Raw genomic sequence first — 19,922 nt, 5'->3', positions numbered from 1 at the left:
AAAATTGTATCAGTAAAAAATTTGTATACTCAAAACGTTATCACAAATCATTTAAAATATCTCCGATTTTCCTTCCATATCACCACAATACAGATGGTATAGAGGTAGTAGTTGTACCTCTGAAAAGAATCGGTTTTCTCGTGATGGGTGAATGACTATCTTTCCAATATGATCTAATGGAAACATCATAAAAAATAACAATCCTCATTTTCTTTTCTCACTTGTCCATTTTTTTATGAACATTAGGCTTATGTTGGAAGTGCATTTTCAGAATCCGTGCTCTGAACTTGTTGTATCGTAATATAAGTGTATTATTGATAATGGGCATTGAAGACAATGTTCATGTCAATTACAAATACAGTTATTTGTATCATTTACAAATACAACATTTGTATCAATTACAAATACAATGTTTTATGCTGCATTTTATTCTGTCTCATTATAAAGGGTTCCTACGATCTTTGAAGGTCTTTGACAGTTTGGGAAAAATGAGGTAGCAGATTACCCTGAGGTCTTTAAAAGTCTTTGAAAATTGAAATAAATCCAAACATTTTAATTTCTTTCCATAATCACAAATAAAATTGTCCAAGGTTGTTAGATTTGGATTTAGTAAAGTTTTCCTGGCGTCTATCTTTTGATGACCAGTTCAGTTTCATTTCCTCACTAAACAATATTGTAGTATTTTGCACTCATTGTTTTCACATAACTTTTGTACAAAATGTTAGCGAAATAGGTCTCGGAAATCTATGTTTGTGGTCTTTGACAGTTTGCGAAAAGTCTTTGAATTTATCATTCAAAATTCTGTATGAACCCTGTTATATGTATCTTGTTACAATTTTGTACAAGAAAATTCCAGTAGGTCTATACAAGAATAAAAGTGTTTGAGATGGTATAGATTGTGAAAGGTTGAGATGGTTTTTTTTTTTTTGTTTTAACTGTATTTTTTGCAGTTTCAAGAGAATAGATTTGCATTTGTTTTTGAAGACAGAGACAGATGATTAACTTCATAGGTATGCACAAAAAGTGTAGCCGTGAAATATTTTTGACTTTCTTAAATTGTTTATAAGGTTTTAGTAGTAATGGAGAGTAATCATTTTTGTGAAGTATATAATTAGTACACTCCTCAGCTAAGTAAATGCATTCAGTGAGTTAATTAGATCAAATATTATAGAGCATATGTCTGTAGCCATATTATAACTTACATGCTTATTAATTACCAGTTAAATTGTAGCCAACCCATGCCATAGCTGATATTTAATGAATATTAATTGATATTAGTTAATATGTAAATTGCATATTACAGGACTGATTCTCTAATACCACGTCCAATAACCCCCAGGCCAGGGTATGTTATGTGATATTTTGATGTGTGCATGCATGAAACATTTCGGACCAAAAGTCTTGACAGAAATAGCTGACGTGTCATTAGACTGTTTTAATCACTTTTTGTGTCTTATGACTGTTTCAAGTATCACTTTGAAAAATGCTTTAAATGTATTGTGAACTTAACCAAACACATGCACATACAAGCACACATACATGTACTTATAATGAAGATCTACTGTTTATGCTCACTTATAAGTCTAGTCCAACTGCAAACTGCACAGACCTTGATCTCTTCTTGTGTGATGCACCATCCAAATTAGGATTTGTATGGTTTGTAAGGAATAATAGCAGAACAAGCAACACAGACCCTGATCTGCTGGCGCATCATGTGATGACAGGTCAAGGTCTATATTGTTTGCAATTGAACTCAAATTATAAGCAAGTACATATGGTGCTTTTCCGTGACTCTCTCAAAACTTGTTATGTGTGAATGTTGCAAAAAACAGTGCTTTCATGAGATTTTTTTACACATGACCATGCCTATCTTTCACACAAACTGATTCTCACCCTTTCTCCTCTCAGTACCTTTATATAATTACAGTAAGAAATTATTTTTAAAATTGAAAAAGTTTGCTTCTTCTTTGACATCATTTTGTTTGAACAGTCTTTAACGTTACTAGTATTGGTTTGTTTGAAAATTTAAGACTTCCAAAATGTGAGCTGTCAGCATCATTTCTAATTTGGACTAATTGAAACCTTTAATTGTGCAAATATTTTTTGTTTCTTCAGATGCCTTGTTTACTTGTTTGAAACACCAGTTGTGTGTTCATTGTACCTCAGCTTCCTTTTTAAAATACATTCAACTCAAAAGGGCTATTTATTATGCTAGTACATGTAATTAGTTCTTTAGGCTGGGTGACACTAAATTGTTCATTTTTATTGGAACTAATAGCGTTTCAGTTTCCTATTTCAACATATTTGTAACCTCTCACCTATAAAGTAAAATAGCACTATAGCGGCACTGGCCAATATATACATTTCAAATTTTCTTTTTATTTTAAAATGAATTATCAGATTTTATCTGTCCATTTAGAATGTTTGCTTAGCCTTGTTACTATTATCAGCATGAAGATTAATCCTTGTGTATGTAAAAGAAAAAAATGACAAGGGAGACAACCTAAAATACATGTTAATTACCTCCCTTTTCATGCTGTGTGGCTGGAAATGCCTTCAAAGTGTATCTGTTCTTTTCTGAAATGATCTTCAAATTCTTTATTTTTTCTTCTTTTCTCAACTGATCATTTTATTAGTCTTTACATAACTTTTAATATAAGTCAAATGTTTATCTTGGTCTAGTTGTAAATGATATATTTTTGGACAGACAGAATGTGTTTGAACCTTTCATCCTATTCATAAGCTATTAAAAAGGTTGTACTCCCATGTCTTCCAGTATTCATTTGAGATGCAGTGGATTAACATGCATGCTTTTACATATGTGAAATTATGCAATTCATAAAATGCATCGTTTCACAAGTGTGAAACATTGCATGTTTTTGAATCTGCATAATTTACACTCATCACATGTCCATATTAATGCAATAAAATATCATGGCATCATCAGCAGGCAATAGTCATTATAAGTGTTGTTATTAGTTGATAACATACACTTATCACATGTCCATATTATTTCAATCAATAAAATATGGCATCATCAGCAGGCAATAGTCATTATAAGTGTTGTTAATAGTTGATAATTTGCACTCATCACATATCCATATTATTTCAGTGCAATAAAATATGGCATCATCAGCAGGCATTATCATTATAAGCGTTGTTAATGGCTGAAAGATTTGTTATTTTCTTTTATTTTCTATATGTAGACCTTTAGAATGATGTAATAATATCAGTAGTTGTTTTTCAATATTTTCAGCATCTCAAGAATTATTAAGGATCAAAATGTGTTGGCAAAAATTAGAGATCTTGTCTATTTTCAGAGTATATTCTTGAACCTAATGGAAGTGCTACTTGTGGATCTTCAGATCATTCATGCATGAAAAGCAATTATAAAAAGTCTACTCTTAAAAAATACTTGTTACTAGATCCAGATGGAGGAGACGCATTAGTTTATCACACATCAATTTGTTCCACAAAATGTTATATACAGTGAAAAGGCATATTGCGTTCACAAGATCAGTGAACCATTCATAACTGTAAACAGCAGTGTTATGATTGCTCTAGTCAAGCATGACAGACACAAGTCCTAGTAATTTAAAGTCCTGAATAAAACTCGGTACAAGTCCCGAAGAGATCCAAAACTGATGGCAGTGATGTGTCTGTTATAGCTTATAGAGTGTGATGTATGAACAGTATTTTGTTTAATCACAGTAATATAATTACAGGTTTTAATTCACTATAAATTCCACTGAATGTCTCTATCCAAGAATTTTATCAGAGCACTTTTGTATTCCTAGAGAACATAATTACTTGAATTCAATAATTTAAAATAAAATTCAGCCACACTTACTGGTCACAACATATAATACAAATTGATTGTGCTAAGACTTAAAGTATGAATGAAATTATCATGTCAACTACAATATTATATAATTCTCTACTTGACTTCAGGTCACAATTATCATTTTCTATAAAAAACAAAACATTACCTAATGGAAAATAATCTTCTTGAATGATCCTAATGTTTGCAAAATAAAACCCATAAACTGGATTACACTCAAGAAATTAAAAAACCTAGACCCAAATAAACATATTTACTTCTTCTGTTAATAATGATCATGACATTAAGCCCATACACAGAGATAATAATTTTGATATGTATAGTTGTTTACACAGAATAAAATTTAAAAAAAGCAATTTGGATCAAACAGAAATGAACTCAATTTTGGACAAAGTCAAGTCCAACATACAATGTTACATTCCAATAGCATGTACTGAAATAAAAAGAATCTAACTAACAAGTAAATTAAATATACATAACATATTATCAGTACCAATAAATTAAAAGAGCTTGTCAAATTTTGACATTTCCATTTCCAATGAAAGCAAGATCTGAGGAATTTGTCACGGTTTGATGATTTCAGTGATTTTTATATTTACAACTAAACAAGAAGTAATTGACCAAATCCCAAACAAACACATAAACATTATGCATGAATATCATGAATGCATTCTAGCCATGTTGGACACATCTCATTCTGAATACAATACGACTGAAGTATTAATTCATGTAGAATAACTATACTGCTGTGTATATGCATAGCTGTATTGTTAATACTCAATACCTATATCATTGTTTATTATGAATGGTAATGTTTTATTAAAATTCATTGTATCATTTCTTTTATGCCTAGTTTGAAACTATTAATTATGACACATCATTCAAGTCTTGTGTAATATTATGTATATATTTAATGAATATGTCTTTCATTAAAAGACAATGTTTGCATACATTATTTTGTGTCTGGATACATTTGCATATCTTAAGTGATATCAGTGTAATGTTTATATTTGTTTTTGACATTAAGCCATAAAATATTGTATAAAATAAGTACAGTGAAATCCAGCTATTGGTTGAGTCTGCAAAGTGCCATCGTGCTGTGTATCGTTTCTTGCAATATTTAACATAGTTACCTGAAGAAAATATTGCACATTATTCTCTTAGCTCTAAAGGATGGTCTGTACAGTTAATCTATCATTACAGTGACAAGGGCCTTGTGATTGATTTGGAACTGCTGTCTGCATTCAGACTCTAAAATAAACTGGCTTAAGATGAATGGGGTGGGGGTGGGCAGGTATGTGGCAATCAGCTTGTTTCAACAGGTGTGTATTATGGTTAATTAAGCAGACATTGATGGTCTTTTGTTTTCCTCTCAAATAGGTAAGTGAATTAACTGATTTATAAATTCAGGTGAGGAAAGTGCCCACAATTTTTTTTGGTGCTTGGATGTGTACGCCAGAAGACCTGAGTAAATATCTGTTTGCTATTGCTATATCTCACAGAATTAAGAAAGCATTTCTTTGCAGAAAAAAAACATGATTTGTACTGCATTTATCAAATGACAAGTCCATATCTTATGTACTTACAAGACGAGCCCAACTGCAAACTTCATAGACCCAGATCTGCCATTGCATAATGCACTGGCAGATCTGACCTGTGCAGTTTGTTAAGAGTAATCAGTAGAACAGACAACACACAGCCAGATCTGCATTGTTTCACAGTATGACTACTTATAAGTGAGTACTTGACAGTAAGCCATCATACAACTTTTCTGAACTTTCACAAATATGCTTTTCCCTGATTAGGAATAAAGACCTATTTTATTTCCTCCCTCCTCCTCCTCCTCCCCCCCCCCCCCCCCCCCCGCATTTAGGCTTATCTCTGGGCGTATTTTAGAAGAAATGCTGCATTTTGAAGAAAAAAAATACAGTTTGACAACTAATACAAGCATAAAAGAGAAGCAAATTTTATTGCATTGATGCTTCAAAAGCTCTAATTTTCATTACAGTAGACAAAGAGTGTGACTTACTGAGAAATAAAGCTGGAACCTAATTATGATAGAAAGAAAGAAAGCTGATTCTACCTGTATGTGGGTCTATAAAATATATACTGTGCGGCTCAGTTGAAGAAGTAATGTTTTGGAAAAGTTCAAGCTTTTTGTCAATACCATGTCCAACTGCAAACTGCACAGACCCAGATCTGCTGTCATATAATGTGCCAGTAGATTCGGTTCAATGCAGTTTGTTAGGAGTAATCAGTTGAAAAACCAGCAGATACCCAGATTTACTAGGACATTATGTGATGGCAGATCAGGGTCTATGTTGTTTGCAGTTGGAATTGATTTGTAAGCAAGTGTATATAAAATTTCTTGGAAATCCAGCTCAGAAAAAGTTTGGTGAATTGGATGTTGAATTACAGTCATATTGTGTTCAGTTCTTGCCATTTTTGATGAAATTCAGACAAATGTCATACAGTTTTTAAATGTTGTGATGGTATTTTAAAATATTAATTTCCCAGTTTTTATGGTTTCAGATTCAAATTAGTGAGTAAAAGTAATGCTGTAAAAATATAAACTTCTTAGAAAAAAATCAGACATGTTTCAATCTCTATTTGACCAGGGATTACTATCATAAAGACAAGGCCAGAATTACCGACCAGATAAATCGAATGGATGAAGATTTACGACTGACAAGAGCCACACTGAGGAAAGAGTTGGATTGGAAGGAACGAATGGACAAAAATTACAAAGATCTTCTTTCAGAAAAACGGGAGCTTCTTACTCAGTAAGTCTTAATGTATGATAACCACATTGCAACTTTCTCTTGACTTACATCATAGATATTTTCTCTTGAAAAAGAAATGTTTTTAGCTGATCTAGGAATGACAAAGAGGAACACTATGTCATGAAAAGATGAAGCATACAAGGACTAGGTATATACATCTTTGAAAGAAAAACACAATGGAATGATTCACACTTGAGACTTTGTCCAGCAGACTGATGTGATGAAACTTAGTATGTAGGTTTATGGTTTTATTGTGAAGGCTCATCATTGCATGACTTCATGGTAGATTATCAAGTTCATTTACGAGAAAGCTTCAAAATATTCATTGTCACTACTTCCTTGACTGTCATCTTGTTTTCCTAATAAATCAGTTGAGTCACATCAGGTTCATATGGATTTCTTCTTATAATTATATCATTTTCTGTTGCCTTGTAAATGCTGGAAGAAAGGCAAATATCAGTGAGATATGCACCAATTAATTCCATACAGTATTATAATAGAAGCCTGAGTAATATGGATGGTATATTATGTTCTTATGTTCTTCATATTCCTTGTTCTGAATTATTTTAAAGGTTGATCTACATTTCATAGTAGATACATGTACTGTATTTATCTGTTGATAAGCTCATGCCTGGTGATAAGCCAACTAACCACCACACATCTTTTTGCAAAATGTTGGCAAATACTGAGTCATGATATGCCCACCCCTTATTTTGAGCAATTTATTATGCTGACTCATAATACGCCCACCTGTTATTATTGGATAATTTATTATACTGATTCCCTTATCTCATAATGAGCCCACCCTGTATTGTTGGACAATTTATTGTGCTGAATCCCATGTCTCATAATGAACCCACCCCTTATTGTTGGGCAATTTATTGTACTGATTCCCTTATCTCATAATGAGCCAACCCTGTATTGTTGGACAATTTATTATGCTGACTCCCTAGCTTATAATGAACCCACCCCTTATTGTTGGGCAATTTATTGTACTGATTCCCTTATCTCATAATGAGCCCACCCTGTATTGTTGGACAATTTATTATGCTGACTCCCTAGCTTATAATAAACCCATCTGTTATTATGAGACAATTTATTATGCTGATTCTCTTGTCTCATAATAAGCCCAACTTTAATATTGGACAATTTATTATACTGATTACCTTTTCTCATAATGAGCCCACCCTGTATTGTTGGACAATTTATTGTGCTGAATCCCATGTCTCATAATGAACCAACCCCTTATTGTTAGACAATTTATTATACTGATTACCTTTTCTCACAATGAGTCTACCCCATATTGTTGGACATTTTATTATACTGACTCGTTTAGCTCATAATAAGCCCACCTGTTATTATTGGACAATTTATTATACTGTTTCTTTTGTCTCATAATAAACCCACCCCTTATTGTTGGACAATTTATTATACTGACTCACTTGTCTCATAATAAGCCCACCCCTTATTATTGAAAAATTAGTTATACTGACTCCTTTGTCCGATACAGAATATAAAACTGCTGCAAACCTCAGTATGTAACAACATTCATTACATTTCTAAACATTGTTAATTCATAGTGCTGACAGTATATAGCAGTATGAATTACATAAACATTAGTTCACTTTAGTATTAACAGGATAAATTGCTTCCACAAAACCCTTATCACTTATATTGTCAATCCATCAATAAATACATTGACACAGTCACATTTGACTATTAAGCAACAGATGGTGCATGTCCAAGACTATAGGAAGGAATGTACAAGTAAAACAGATAGAAGAGTAATAATAGAAAAGGTGGAAGTTGTTGAAAGAGTGTCAGTTTACATTTTCATCCCATCATGCTCAGACTAATCTGGTTACCATGGTGGTAATGAGATCAATTAACGTCAGCTGGCACAGCCCTGAGAATTATCACTAATTCTTACTTGCATCTAACTGTTGCAGTAGAATGAGATGTTGGACATCTTGTGAGATACTGAATTAGGAGCTTTAGCAATTGTTTTTGGTAATTTGTTTGAAAGTCCCTTTGATGTGATGGAGTGGACAGAAAGGCCCAAACCTCATTTGTCATCTGAACCATTTTGTACTCTTTGTCATTGTTTTCACACAATATGATACTATACTGGTTTGCTCTTCACTGACAGTTTAAGTGATTTGGTAAGAGGAGAAAGAATTTCAAGGGTGTCTATACCTTCTTATGTAAAATGCTGCCATTGTCTTTCCACAACATTTTTATGTCATGACCATAAGGCGATGCAAGCTTATGGTACAGTCCATCTGGTGGGGATCATCCATTGTGCATTATCCATCAACATTTGCTAAACTTCTTCTATATATAAAAAGAAACACTTGACCAATTTTTAGTCAAATTTTGCTAAGAGCATTCAAGCAGGTACAAATGATACTGATCCAGCTTCAAATATGGCCACCATTACTAAGCCGCGATAAGCGAAAACAAGTTAATATTCACAAAAACCAGTCAGCAGGATTTTGCTGAATTGGTTAGAAAGCAACCTGGAATAAAAGCTTTCTTTGTTATACAAATGGTACTGATCTACCATTTAATAGGGCTACCTTAAAAAAACTGAAAACCTTTAAATGACTTGCCAAACATGGCCCAACAGAATTTGCCCAAATTTGGTTAGTTAGCATCCTGGCATGAACCCATCAAATACGGGTGCCATTGCCACCATAGAAAATCATTAAAATGTCTTATCAAAAACTTCTCAACAAAATTTAACCAAATTTGGTTTTTATTTAAAAAATGGTAACCTGAAATGAAGGGCTTTAAATTTGTATACAGATTTTGCTGAACTGCCATTAAATATTAATGCTGTTACCAACAAGTATAAAAACCTTTTATACAACTACTGCAAAACTGCATTTCAGTATTTGACAAAATCTGAGAGAAATCATCCTTACATAAAGATGTGTCTGATTTGTGCAAATGATGCTGATCAGCCATTAAGTATGGCCAGGTTACTAACAACAACTGATAAATTACTTGTTCTCGAACAGACTTTGACCATATTTAATTAACATTCTAGCACAAAGAGCTTTTAAATGATGAAATCTGCCATCAAATATAGCTACCATTTCTAACAATAGAAAAACCTTTAATTGACTTCTTAAAAACTGCTAATGTACTAGAGCTAAATTTGACTTAAAGCACTCAAGAGACATAAATGAAAATCAAAATTTGTACAAATGATGCTAATGTGCCGTCAGATATGGCTACAATTATTACAAATAAATAAACCTTTCATTATTGGACAAATGTCACGCTGATGTGCCATCAAATATGGGCGAAGATATTTTAAAAAATAGAGAAACCTTGCAACAAACATTTTATAACAAACGTAATCAACAGCATTGGAAGGAACATCTATAGAAAGTATCCTAGTCATCTAGATTTCTTGGCCAACAGATATTGTATTTGTCTGTTAGGAAGATGTCACCCAGGTGAGCAATCATAGACTCTTTTAGGGCTCTTGCTACAATTCTAATCATAAACAAAGTTTTCTCTTTTTCATTTGATACACGGATATCTTTTGTATTCTTATCATAATTTCCATTTAAAAAAATTACATGGTGGAGATAAGACATGATTGATTTGTTTGCAATATTTCATTTTATCATTCTTAAATTTAATTCTTTGTTTCATTATACTTCATTGATTTTATGCATAAATATGCTCCTTTTCATTATTTCTCTTGTTACTTTTTAATTCTGATAATTTAGATAAAAGTTCCTTTGAGTATTTTGCAGGAATGTGATATGTCAGGTTGCTCCACACTTTAATTATATCTTGTTTTATGCTTCAGTGATGCATGCTTATTACTTATGCTATACAGTGTTGATGATGTATATGCTTATAACCATCCATCCCATTTTATTACACCCTACAATTTATCACCAAACCTTGCACAGTTTAACTGCCCCAACCATGCACTACATATCTCTCATTAATTCAACAGTCTTCGTATTATTTACGACATTGATGAAGTAACATTTTTTTTTTATCAACAGAATAAAAAACACAATTTGTAACAATATTCCCAGTATTTTCAGTAACAAACTTAACATTATTAAATTTTCAAGTATTCAGTAATTCAGGAATTCAGAAACAAAATGTTGACTGTTTGCTCATCTGCAGTACTCAAAACTTACCCACATTGCTTTTTCACATGAATAACATTTTCTTGTAATTGTCTTGCTAAATTTAAAAATGTTTGCATGGCCATGATGTTTGGAATTTTTTGGGGTTGTATTTTCAGTAAATTGCTTTTGTAAGAAATGCTTCTGATTTAGTCATTATTAACATCAGCACAGTTGATGTTTTGCATGTAAAATAATAACAATTTCCGTAAAAACTGTATATACCTGCACAGTTATTCTCTGTCAATTGCTGTGTATTTTTCTACCATAAATACTCCCTTGTAAGTCAGATCCAACTACAAACTACATTATCCCTGTCAGAGTCTATGCAGATTGTTAGAAATAATCAGTAGAACAAGCAATATAGACCCTGATCTGCCAGTGCATTATGTTATTGCAGATCTGATTTTGTGTTGTTTGCAGTTGACTTGACTTATATAAAGGAGTAAATAGCTCTAGATACTAAACTTAAACTTATATATTCCTCAGAGATGGTAATAGAGTCACTAATAGTTTAATAATTTTAATTGTAAGCCAAAAGGAAAATTCTAAAGTCAGATTGTTGTCACAGCTCTTGCACAAGTATCAATCCAACCCTACCCCCACCAAAAACCCAAACTTTACAGGATTCAAAAAAAAATAGAAATAATTTTTTAGAAATATTAGTCATGGAGCAGCTAATGTATAATAACAAAATACCAGCTAAAGGTAAGTATTTATTAATAATAAAACATGTTGGACCTAGAAGTGCTGCAGCTGCTACTATGAAATTAGGTGCATTGGTCAATAATTTAGCAGGAGCTGAATGGGCACAACAGGGTTGTAAAAAATTTCACACCTGGCTGTGAAACTCGCTGACAGAATGATATGAACAGGCCAGTAGTAAAGGTTCCTCAGGAACAGCTGGATGGGCCCAGAGAGAACTGGGCTGACTGACAACAGATGGGTTACAGCAATAACAGTGCAGACTTTACTCAGTGGGTTTATTTTGAATACATAACATATTGTTGACATTAAATTTGTAGGGGAATAAAAGAGAATAAAATGAAGAGTTATGCCAGATTCATTCCATCATTAATTGATGTGATAAATGAATGCACACAAGGTTGCACTAAAAACTGCCAGGCAGAGTTCTGTGTTTAACCCTTGATTAAAGTTTCCTCAGGAGTGACTGAAGGGTCCCTATAGGAATTGGGCCAGTCCACACAAATTAGGGATGACAGCAAAGACTGTAGGGACCCTATAAGAATTGGACTAGTCCTCAAAAATTGGGGATGACAGCAGACTGATGGGACCCTATAGGAATTGGGCTAGTCTACAAAAATTGGGGATGACAGCAGTGACTGAAGGGACCCAGTAGGAATTGGGCAATGCACATGATTGTTGAAACTTCATTTAATTGGTTGATAGTTGACCTGGTAATATTAGTTTTAGAATATCAGTGTGAACCGATTTTAGCATTCAAACCAAAACTGATAATATTTGGGTTATACATTGTTGTGTCTAAACTGTGCTTAAACAAAATTCATAAGTAATTGTAATTGTGACAGGTCATAATACATATTTACAGATGGGTTAGACAACTCAGATCTCTTTTTCTGGAACATGAAATTAAATGTGCAGAAGAAATATGTATAAACAAGTAATCAAGCATGGCTGCATGCAGTTTTATGTTTCAAATTGTGGAGCTTTTCTCATAGTGGTGCCAAGACTTCTACCTGTTACAAATTTTTAAAAATTGCAAAACTTTGAAGTAAATAATTAATTAAATAAATGAATAAATAATAATAATAATAATGATCATAATGCCCATCATTAAAGTAGTTAAGGTAATTCAATTTTGTATTCCGATAGGTAATGTAGAAACATCCATCATTTAATTCATTGGATAGAAAATGATGTTAGACCCAAACCTTGTATTATTTGTGGTGTAAAAGCAGTTTCATAATTGCAAGACAGTATGATACTAACTCCTTTGCTGTGATGTGGAAAAAAAATAAGTTGACTTTGAGATGGTGGTATGTGAAATTATTGGATTTTAAGAAATGTATATCGTTTTGGATAGCTTGGCTTTAAGCTTATTTTCTCTGCTGTTTTACATTGAATTGCTACAGGTATTTTCCAAAATGTGTGGAAGCTTATTTTCTTGTGTAGCATATTTATGCTAGAGTAATCTAACAGCTTATTTAGGTACATGTATATATGTATATTTTAATTTTGAAAATAATGACCATTATATCTTTTTTATAAGTTCATATTTAGAATTTCATAATATACTTGGCTTCAGTCTTTCCTATTGCTGTATTTCAATATTCATTCAGTTTTTGAAAATGTATCTGGTGCATTTGTAGACACTAAGTTTTAAATATAGAGCAATATAACCTAAGTTTTAAATATAGAGCAATATAACCTAAGTTTTAAATATAGAGCAATATAACCTAATTCTGTTTTTTTTATCCTCATACTTGCCATATTTACCGTATTTTCTGGGCAAGAAAATATAAATTTTTCTTTTCCTGTCCCATAACTTATGGTGCAGCTTTTTGTTGCCAAGATCATATGAACTTATCAACACAAATCATGTTGAATTTGCCACGCCCACTGACCCAATGTTACATAAAGTTTTATTTGATAACACAATGAATAAACCTAACCTTGCTTGTTCTTATTTATTTTTACTTTTTGTTTTTCATAAGCAATTTATGTGCAAAAGAAATGTATTCACTACCCAGAATTGTATGCTGTGATAGAATGTATACATCCAGAGTGTGTATCGCTTATGTTCAGTAAAAACATTGACATACTGTTTGTTGATCTCAGTATGTACAAACAAATCATGTTTGGTTATCCTCAAGGGTTTTAGCATGTTATCAAACTGAAAATTGGATCCAGCAAAATCACAAACAAGAGTGAGAGAAACAACAATTGCTTTGAGGCACCAGCAGTTCATGCAGTCCATGTCACCATGTCTGGTTCAAAATAACCAAGACTCTTTTATATCCAAGTTAACAATATAAACATATTTAGCCAGAAAATGTATTAAATACATTCACAGTGAGTGCAAATGATGTGTTACAAAAATATTATTAAAGATGATATTGCATATGCTATTTTAGCTTGCAGACATCAGCGCCTGTTTTTTTCTGAATTATCAAAGTTTATTTTATTTAAAAGGCAAACCAGCCACAGAAGTCAAGTTTGGATTCTTTAAAATATGCCAATTTGTTTATATACAAACTAGCCTGACCTGGGGAAGTTAACCTTGATTTCTTTTTACTGGTATTCTCAGGAATTTCAAAGTTGAAACAATAGAACTTTGGTTCTATAAGTAACACTTTGAGCATTACATTCTTTTTAATTGTCTAAAGCATGTCACTTCTGAAAAGGTTTTATTTGTACTGCATGATTACAGAAGGTTCAAATAACTGTTAACTAAATACAAGACTAATTGTCAGTGAACAAGTATCAAATATGCGACTCAATCAAAGGGTTGGGGAAACAAAGCGAGTGCTGCCATTACAAGTTAAAGTGCTTTGTGCTGGCAGATAACTAAGAAAATATTACTTAGGAAATAGCCTTGACTTGCAAAAAAGGCAAATACACCACTCTGTCGATAACTCGTGGACTGATAACTCACGAAACCACTTATAATGCTGGGTCAGGTGTGTATCCCATTTTTTTTAACCAGAGAATACTCCAAAAATTGATCCCTATTTGTTGAACTTGAAGAAAATCGTGATCAAAATTGGTAATGGAAACTTTGATGATGTATTGCTCATTTTTTCATTGAAAACAGTATATAGGACCTGGAAATTTTAATCAACACTATGAAATATCAAATTTAAAAATAGGTCATACAATTTTTACATTTTATTTCCAAACAACATTCTTAGTACACCGCAATTAATGACATGTAAGGAAATTTAGATCAATCAGTGTCACTTATGCCGAGTGGAGGCTGTACTTTAACATATTATCCCCTGGAGGTTTTTGTCGCCTGAAATTCAGATAGGAAACACATTTTGAAAGCTATTTCTGAATACATCCTAATAAATCATAGATAATAAACTTCTGGGTGATCTTCCAATAACATAATGCCAAGTTGTGTTAGAAACATCATTTTTCATTGGCTATTTGGCTCGCGCATGAGCAGAAGGGTAAAAGTTGGAGTTTTTTTTTCTTTTCCTTAACGGACCCATTATTTTCGTATCGAGACCACTTTATTCCAAATGCCCATCTTATCCTACTTTTTGCGAAGGTTCATCTGTTTGCAGTTCATACTGGTCTGCCTTAGATCTGAGACCAAAAAGTCTAAAATCTGGACACAAAATCGGATTCTGACCATGGGCGAATTTTGGGTGGAAAAAAATCGGGTCCAAAAAATGAGTTTTTTCCCTCTGTATTTTGTAGTGCAACTAGAAATTCCAGATTATTTGGTATCACTGTAGAGCTACATCTGTCTACCTTTCTATAATACCACCCACTTTAGTGTATCATACATGACCTTGACGCTACAGAAGATGGCAGAAGGCTACTACCTCCTGCCATGTAAACTTGTCACCAGGGGTTAATGTGTTAATCAATAAATACAAATTAAAAAGCTTTTTATCAATTGAAATTTATGTTCAAGTTCTATCTTTGAGTTCCTTTTAAGTGTAATCATCATAAACGCAATGCATCCCCATGTATTAAATGTAAAAACAGTCAATCTACCATAACAGCTATATCCACTAGCTTTTCTCTGAGAACCTAATTAAGTGCCAACCTTGTTTTGATAACTGACTTGCAGAAGTATTTGTTGTATTGTTGCACTGAATTAAAAGAAGGCCTCCTTTGTATTATCACATTAATTATGTTTTTTGAATCAAATAAACGAAGTGGAATAAAATAAAAGTTAAAAGGCACAAAAATCCTACAAACTTAAAATCTAGTGGCACCGGTCGTATGTTGGGTGAACTCGCTTCATTTGATCAATCGAACACTTATAAATGTTATTGTGTATGCAACATAAACTACCTTAAATTAACCGACTCATACATAACTGTGATAAAAGATAACAAGGCATCTAAGCGAAATGAATACTTTGTAAAATAAAGACCATGTTTTCACAGATATGGACCATTGTGGGCAAGCGAGTTCCTGAGAATGCCTGAACTGGCACTTAGAGATATCCTCAAGGATGATAAGAAGTTTCATTATTACTTCCAATGAAATTATGACATCATTATTGTACTAATTAAACAATACAAAAATTGAATTTTGACGTAGACAGTTGTCTCACGAAATAAATGTTGCATGTTTTTGAAAAAAAGGAATCTTGTTTGGTGGTGTATCAATAGTTAGATTTGTTCCCTGCTTTTTGGACTCCTGATTTGGCAGGATACTGTTAAACACCACTACAGGAACCAGACACATCAAGAAAACAAAAAACAGTGCCATAATAGACAAATTTTTCACGTGATGGTTGTTGAAACCAGTTGGAACAATTTTTCACATGTTGGACATTTCGAAAATAAATTTAATTTAAACAGAACAACAAACAACTTCATTAGAAAAAGCCTGTTATTAAAAATTATTATCGACTTGATTGTAAAATGAGGATTCAGTCATTAAACAGCCCAGTTCCCTAATGCCACTCCCCCTCCCATGGTTTTCTCGATGTCAGAGTGATTTTTTTTTCAATTTTTGGAGATCCCTCGGTAACTTGCGCCCTTGCTTATAGTGTGGTCTATGTTTGTGGACCCCATTATCTAGGGAGAGGTGTATAAATTAAATCAGAAGTTTTATTGCATCAAACACGGTGTACTGCAAAGCTCAAAATATACAAATACAAGTCGTTCAGATGTATACAAAACTATAAGTAGTATATTTTGGTAGTAAATGAAGATTTAATTTTGAATGTAGTTTTATACAGGCAAGTTTCAAATGATTCCATTTTTAAATCCTGAATTGATACCGTTATTAATATTTTGCCAGCTAAGCATCAATATTATGATTGAAAAGATGTCCCAAAACTTATGACTCAGAAGCAGAGATCTGTTTCAAAATATTCAGTGCACAAAAAATTACTTTAGAAATTAATTTATGGTGTCCCAACATATGCGGTAAATATGGTGCATTTAATATTCTTCTGTTGTCCGAATTAACCCAATAGTAGTTTATTTTGATTAGCTTAAGTGCTTTCTGAAATTATTACTGATATTTGTATCAAAAGTCACTATATCTTATGTTCTTGTTGCACATGATTCTCAAATAATATCCTATTCATTAATCTTTCTTATAGACATATTACCGGTGTGGCACAGTGTAAATGACCTATTCAGTTCCCATGGTCTTTAAAGTTAGTAGTTAAAGAATGGATACAGTCTGCAAATGATTTTATATCATTAATCATTTTATTTAGTTAGTACTACCAGTCTTTTGGACATAAGAGACCTACCGTATATACTCACTTATAAGTCAAGCCCAGCTGCAAACTGCATAGGATCAGTTCAGCCATGACACTGATGCCAGCAGATCTGGGTCTATGTCAGCCATGACACTGATGCCAGCAGATCCAGGTCTGTGTCAGCCATCATATTGTGTGCCAGCAGATCTGGGTCCATGTCAGCCATCGTATTGTGTGGCAGCAGATCCAGGTCTGTGTCAGCCATCATATTGTGTGCCAGCCATCATATTGTGTGCCAGCAGATCTGGGTCCATGTCAGCCATCGTATTGTGTGCCAGCAGATCCGGGTCTATGTCAGCCATCGTATTGTGTGCCAGCAGATCCGGGTCTATGTCAGCCATCGTATTGTGTGCCAGCAGATCAGGGTCTATGCAGTTTTTAGGAGTAATCAGTAGAACAAACAGGATAGACCCAGATCTGCTAGTGCTTTATGTGATGGCAGATAATGGTTTATGTTGTTTGCAAGTACATACAATATTTATTCCACGCATTATCAAATGTTAAAATGCTAATGAGATGCCCTACAAGTAAACATTATGTTACTAAGAATTGATTGTTTATTAAACCAAAATTCTGGAAAGAATTTTTTTTTTATACCATGTCATTAGAGACTTTAAATCATTAAAATATTGAAAAATAATGTTTGTTTGAATCATATATGAAAATTTAAGAAGCAGTGACTTTTGGTACATACTTTCTTCTTTTGCTTTTAACTGTTTTCCAGGCTTTCCCTGCACAGCATATCAGAGCACTAATTATTAAACGAACATATTATTGCCTTTGCTTTTCAGCGTTCCCCATTTCTTGCAGGTTGAACGAACAAGAAGAGAGCTTGCGCGAGAAGGCACGGATGATCTCCATGTTGCAGATCCGTACCAAATTTTTAGAGGAGGAGAACACAAGACTTCACGATCGGATCGATTCAATTTCTCAGCAGAAGCAAGGCTTGGATAAATTGTTAAAAGAATATAAGCTTGGGAAGGACAGAGAAGTAAGTAAACCTAAAAATAAATTTGTTTTGTTAGCAAAATATGTGTAGCGTTGCGCATGTAAGTTTTTAATAAACCTGGCTACAAGGCCAAGTGATATTATGGTATGTACGTGCGTCTGTGTTGTATTGTGAATGGTGCATCGTGTCCATCCATCAACAACTGCTTCTTACCTATCTGGAGCTCATATTTTTGATTTTATTTCAATCAAAGTTAGAATATAGGTTTATATCATCTAAATCTAGGACAGATAATAATGTGTGAGATTCATGCGTATCAATGAGGTGAGCTTGCATTTGATTGGCTAATCTTGTGTCTAGTCTGGAGGCCATATTTCCAATCTGATTTTGAACAAACTTGGAATATGTTCTCTGTATCATTTAGGTCTCAGACACAGTCAGTAATAATTGAGATCCATGCATATTAACGAGATGATCAGGCATCTGATTAAATGAGTTTGCAACCACTCTATTTCGGATTCAGTTTCGATGAAACTTGGAATAAGTGTTATGGTCATTAGGATCATGGATGAGCTCGTTAATGGATGAAATCCATGCATTAAGGAATTTTACATCTTATTGTTACACCTCTCAAAGCCATATTTCTGATATGATTTTGATCAAACTTCAAATGTGGGCTGATGATTTTTGCAAGAGGTTGACAGTGAGCAAGATCCATGCATCATGCATCGGATTGGCTCACCATGTAAGCAATCTGGAGATCCGAACTTTATATTGGCAAGATTCTAAATGAGTTTATTAATGAGTGAGATCCACACATTAATAAGGTGATCATGCATATGACTGGCTACAATTGATCCCACTCTGGAGGTCATATTTCTGATCTGGTTTTAATCACACTTGGAATCAAGATCTTTTACAAGTTTGACAGTGAGTAAGATGCATGCATATTAATTTGTTAATCTTGCATCTGAGCATGTTGTCACTCTGGAAACCATATTTATTAAACTTGAAGTATCGGCTTGTCTCCTCAAGATCTTTGATGGATTCACTAATGAGCGAGAGGCACTCATATTAATAATGTAATCATGGATCCAATTAGCTAAACTTGTTGTCAATCTGGCTAATATATTGGTGATTCAGTTTTGTATTATAGGTTTATGTCATCTAGATCTTAGACAAACAGTAATGAGTATGAGCCATGCATGTTAATGAAGTGATCTTGTACGTGATTGGCTGAACTTATTACTACCCTGGAGACCATAATTCTGACCCCATTTTTATCACAATGGACTTGTGTCATCAAGTGATTGTGTGGTTTTAAAACTGAGCAATGTCCACAAATATTATTGAGGTGATGTTGCAATTGACTGGCTTGAAGCCGTCATTTTGGTCAGTTACATTTATTGTCAACAAGACTTATTTTAAACAAGAGACTGAATATTGTTGGACCTTTATTTTTAGAAAGAATTTGTATCAGTATTTGGTGAAATTGCTCAAATGAGCATGATATAAAGTGTTGGAGATGGTATACATAGTATGTATTTTTATAATACCACATCATTTAGCCTGCTTAATGAATTGATCAGCTGTAATTTTATATTACCAGGTGTGCAATACCAGACCCAATTGATTCTCTTGTTTATCTAATGTCCCCAAGATATAGATTATACACCCCTTGGGCACACTATTTTCTGCTTGACAGTTTAGGGAAATATCAAAAAATCCTTTGGTATGT

The 19,922-nt window shown here is 33.2% G+C and overlaps 1 protein-coding gene across 3 annotated transcripts in view; it reads left to right on the top strand.

The window, feature by feature from the left end:
- The window catches only part of LOC149781823 (uncharacterized), a 236,258-nt gene that overhangs the window by 186,058 nt on the left and 30,278 nt on the right, over positions 1–19,922 (top strand). For 2 of the 3 annotated variants that reach the window (XM_089935998.1, XM_089935997.1), the window contains 2 exons: positions 6,460–6,624; positions 18,046–18,226. In XM_089935998.1, coding sequence (XP_089792124.1) covers positions 6,460–6,624; positions 18,046–18,226 — 346 coding nt within the window. Of the gene's footprint in view, positions 1–6,459; positions 6,625–18,026; positions 18,227–19,922 lie in introns of all 3 variants that reach the window. The other variant, XM_089935999.1, reaches the window with a different exon arrangement.

Source organism: Sinohyriopsis cumingii, chromosome 15 (genome assembly GCF_028554795.1).
Source record: "Sinohyriopsis cumingii isolate HCF-2022 chromosome 15, ASM2855479v2, whole genome shotgun sequence".
NCBI lineage: Eukaryota > Metazoa > Mollusca > Bivalvia > Unionida > Unionidae > Sinohyriopsis > Sinohyriopsis cumingii.
The sequence above is the reverse complement of the archived record's forward strand: the minus strand, read 5'-3'. Positions and strand labels throughout refer to the sequence as shown.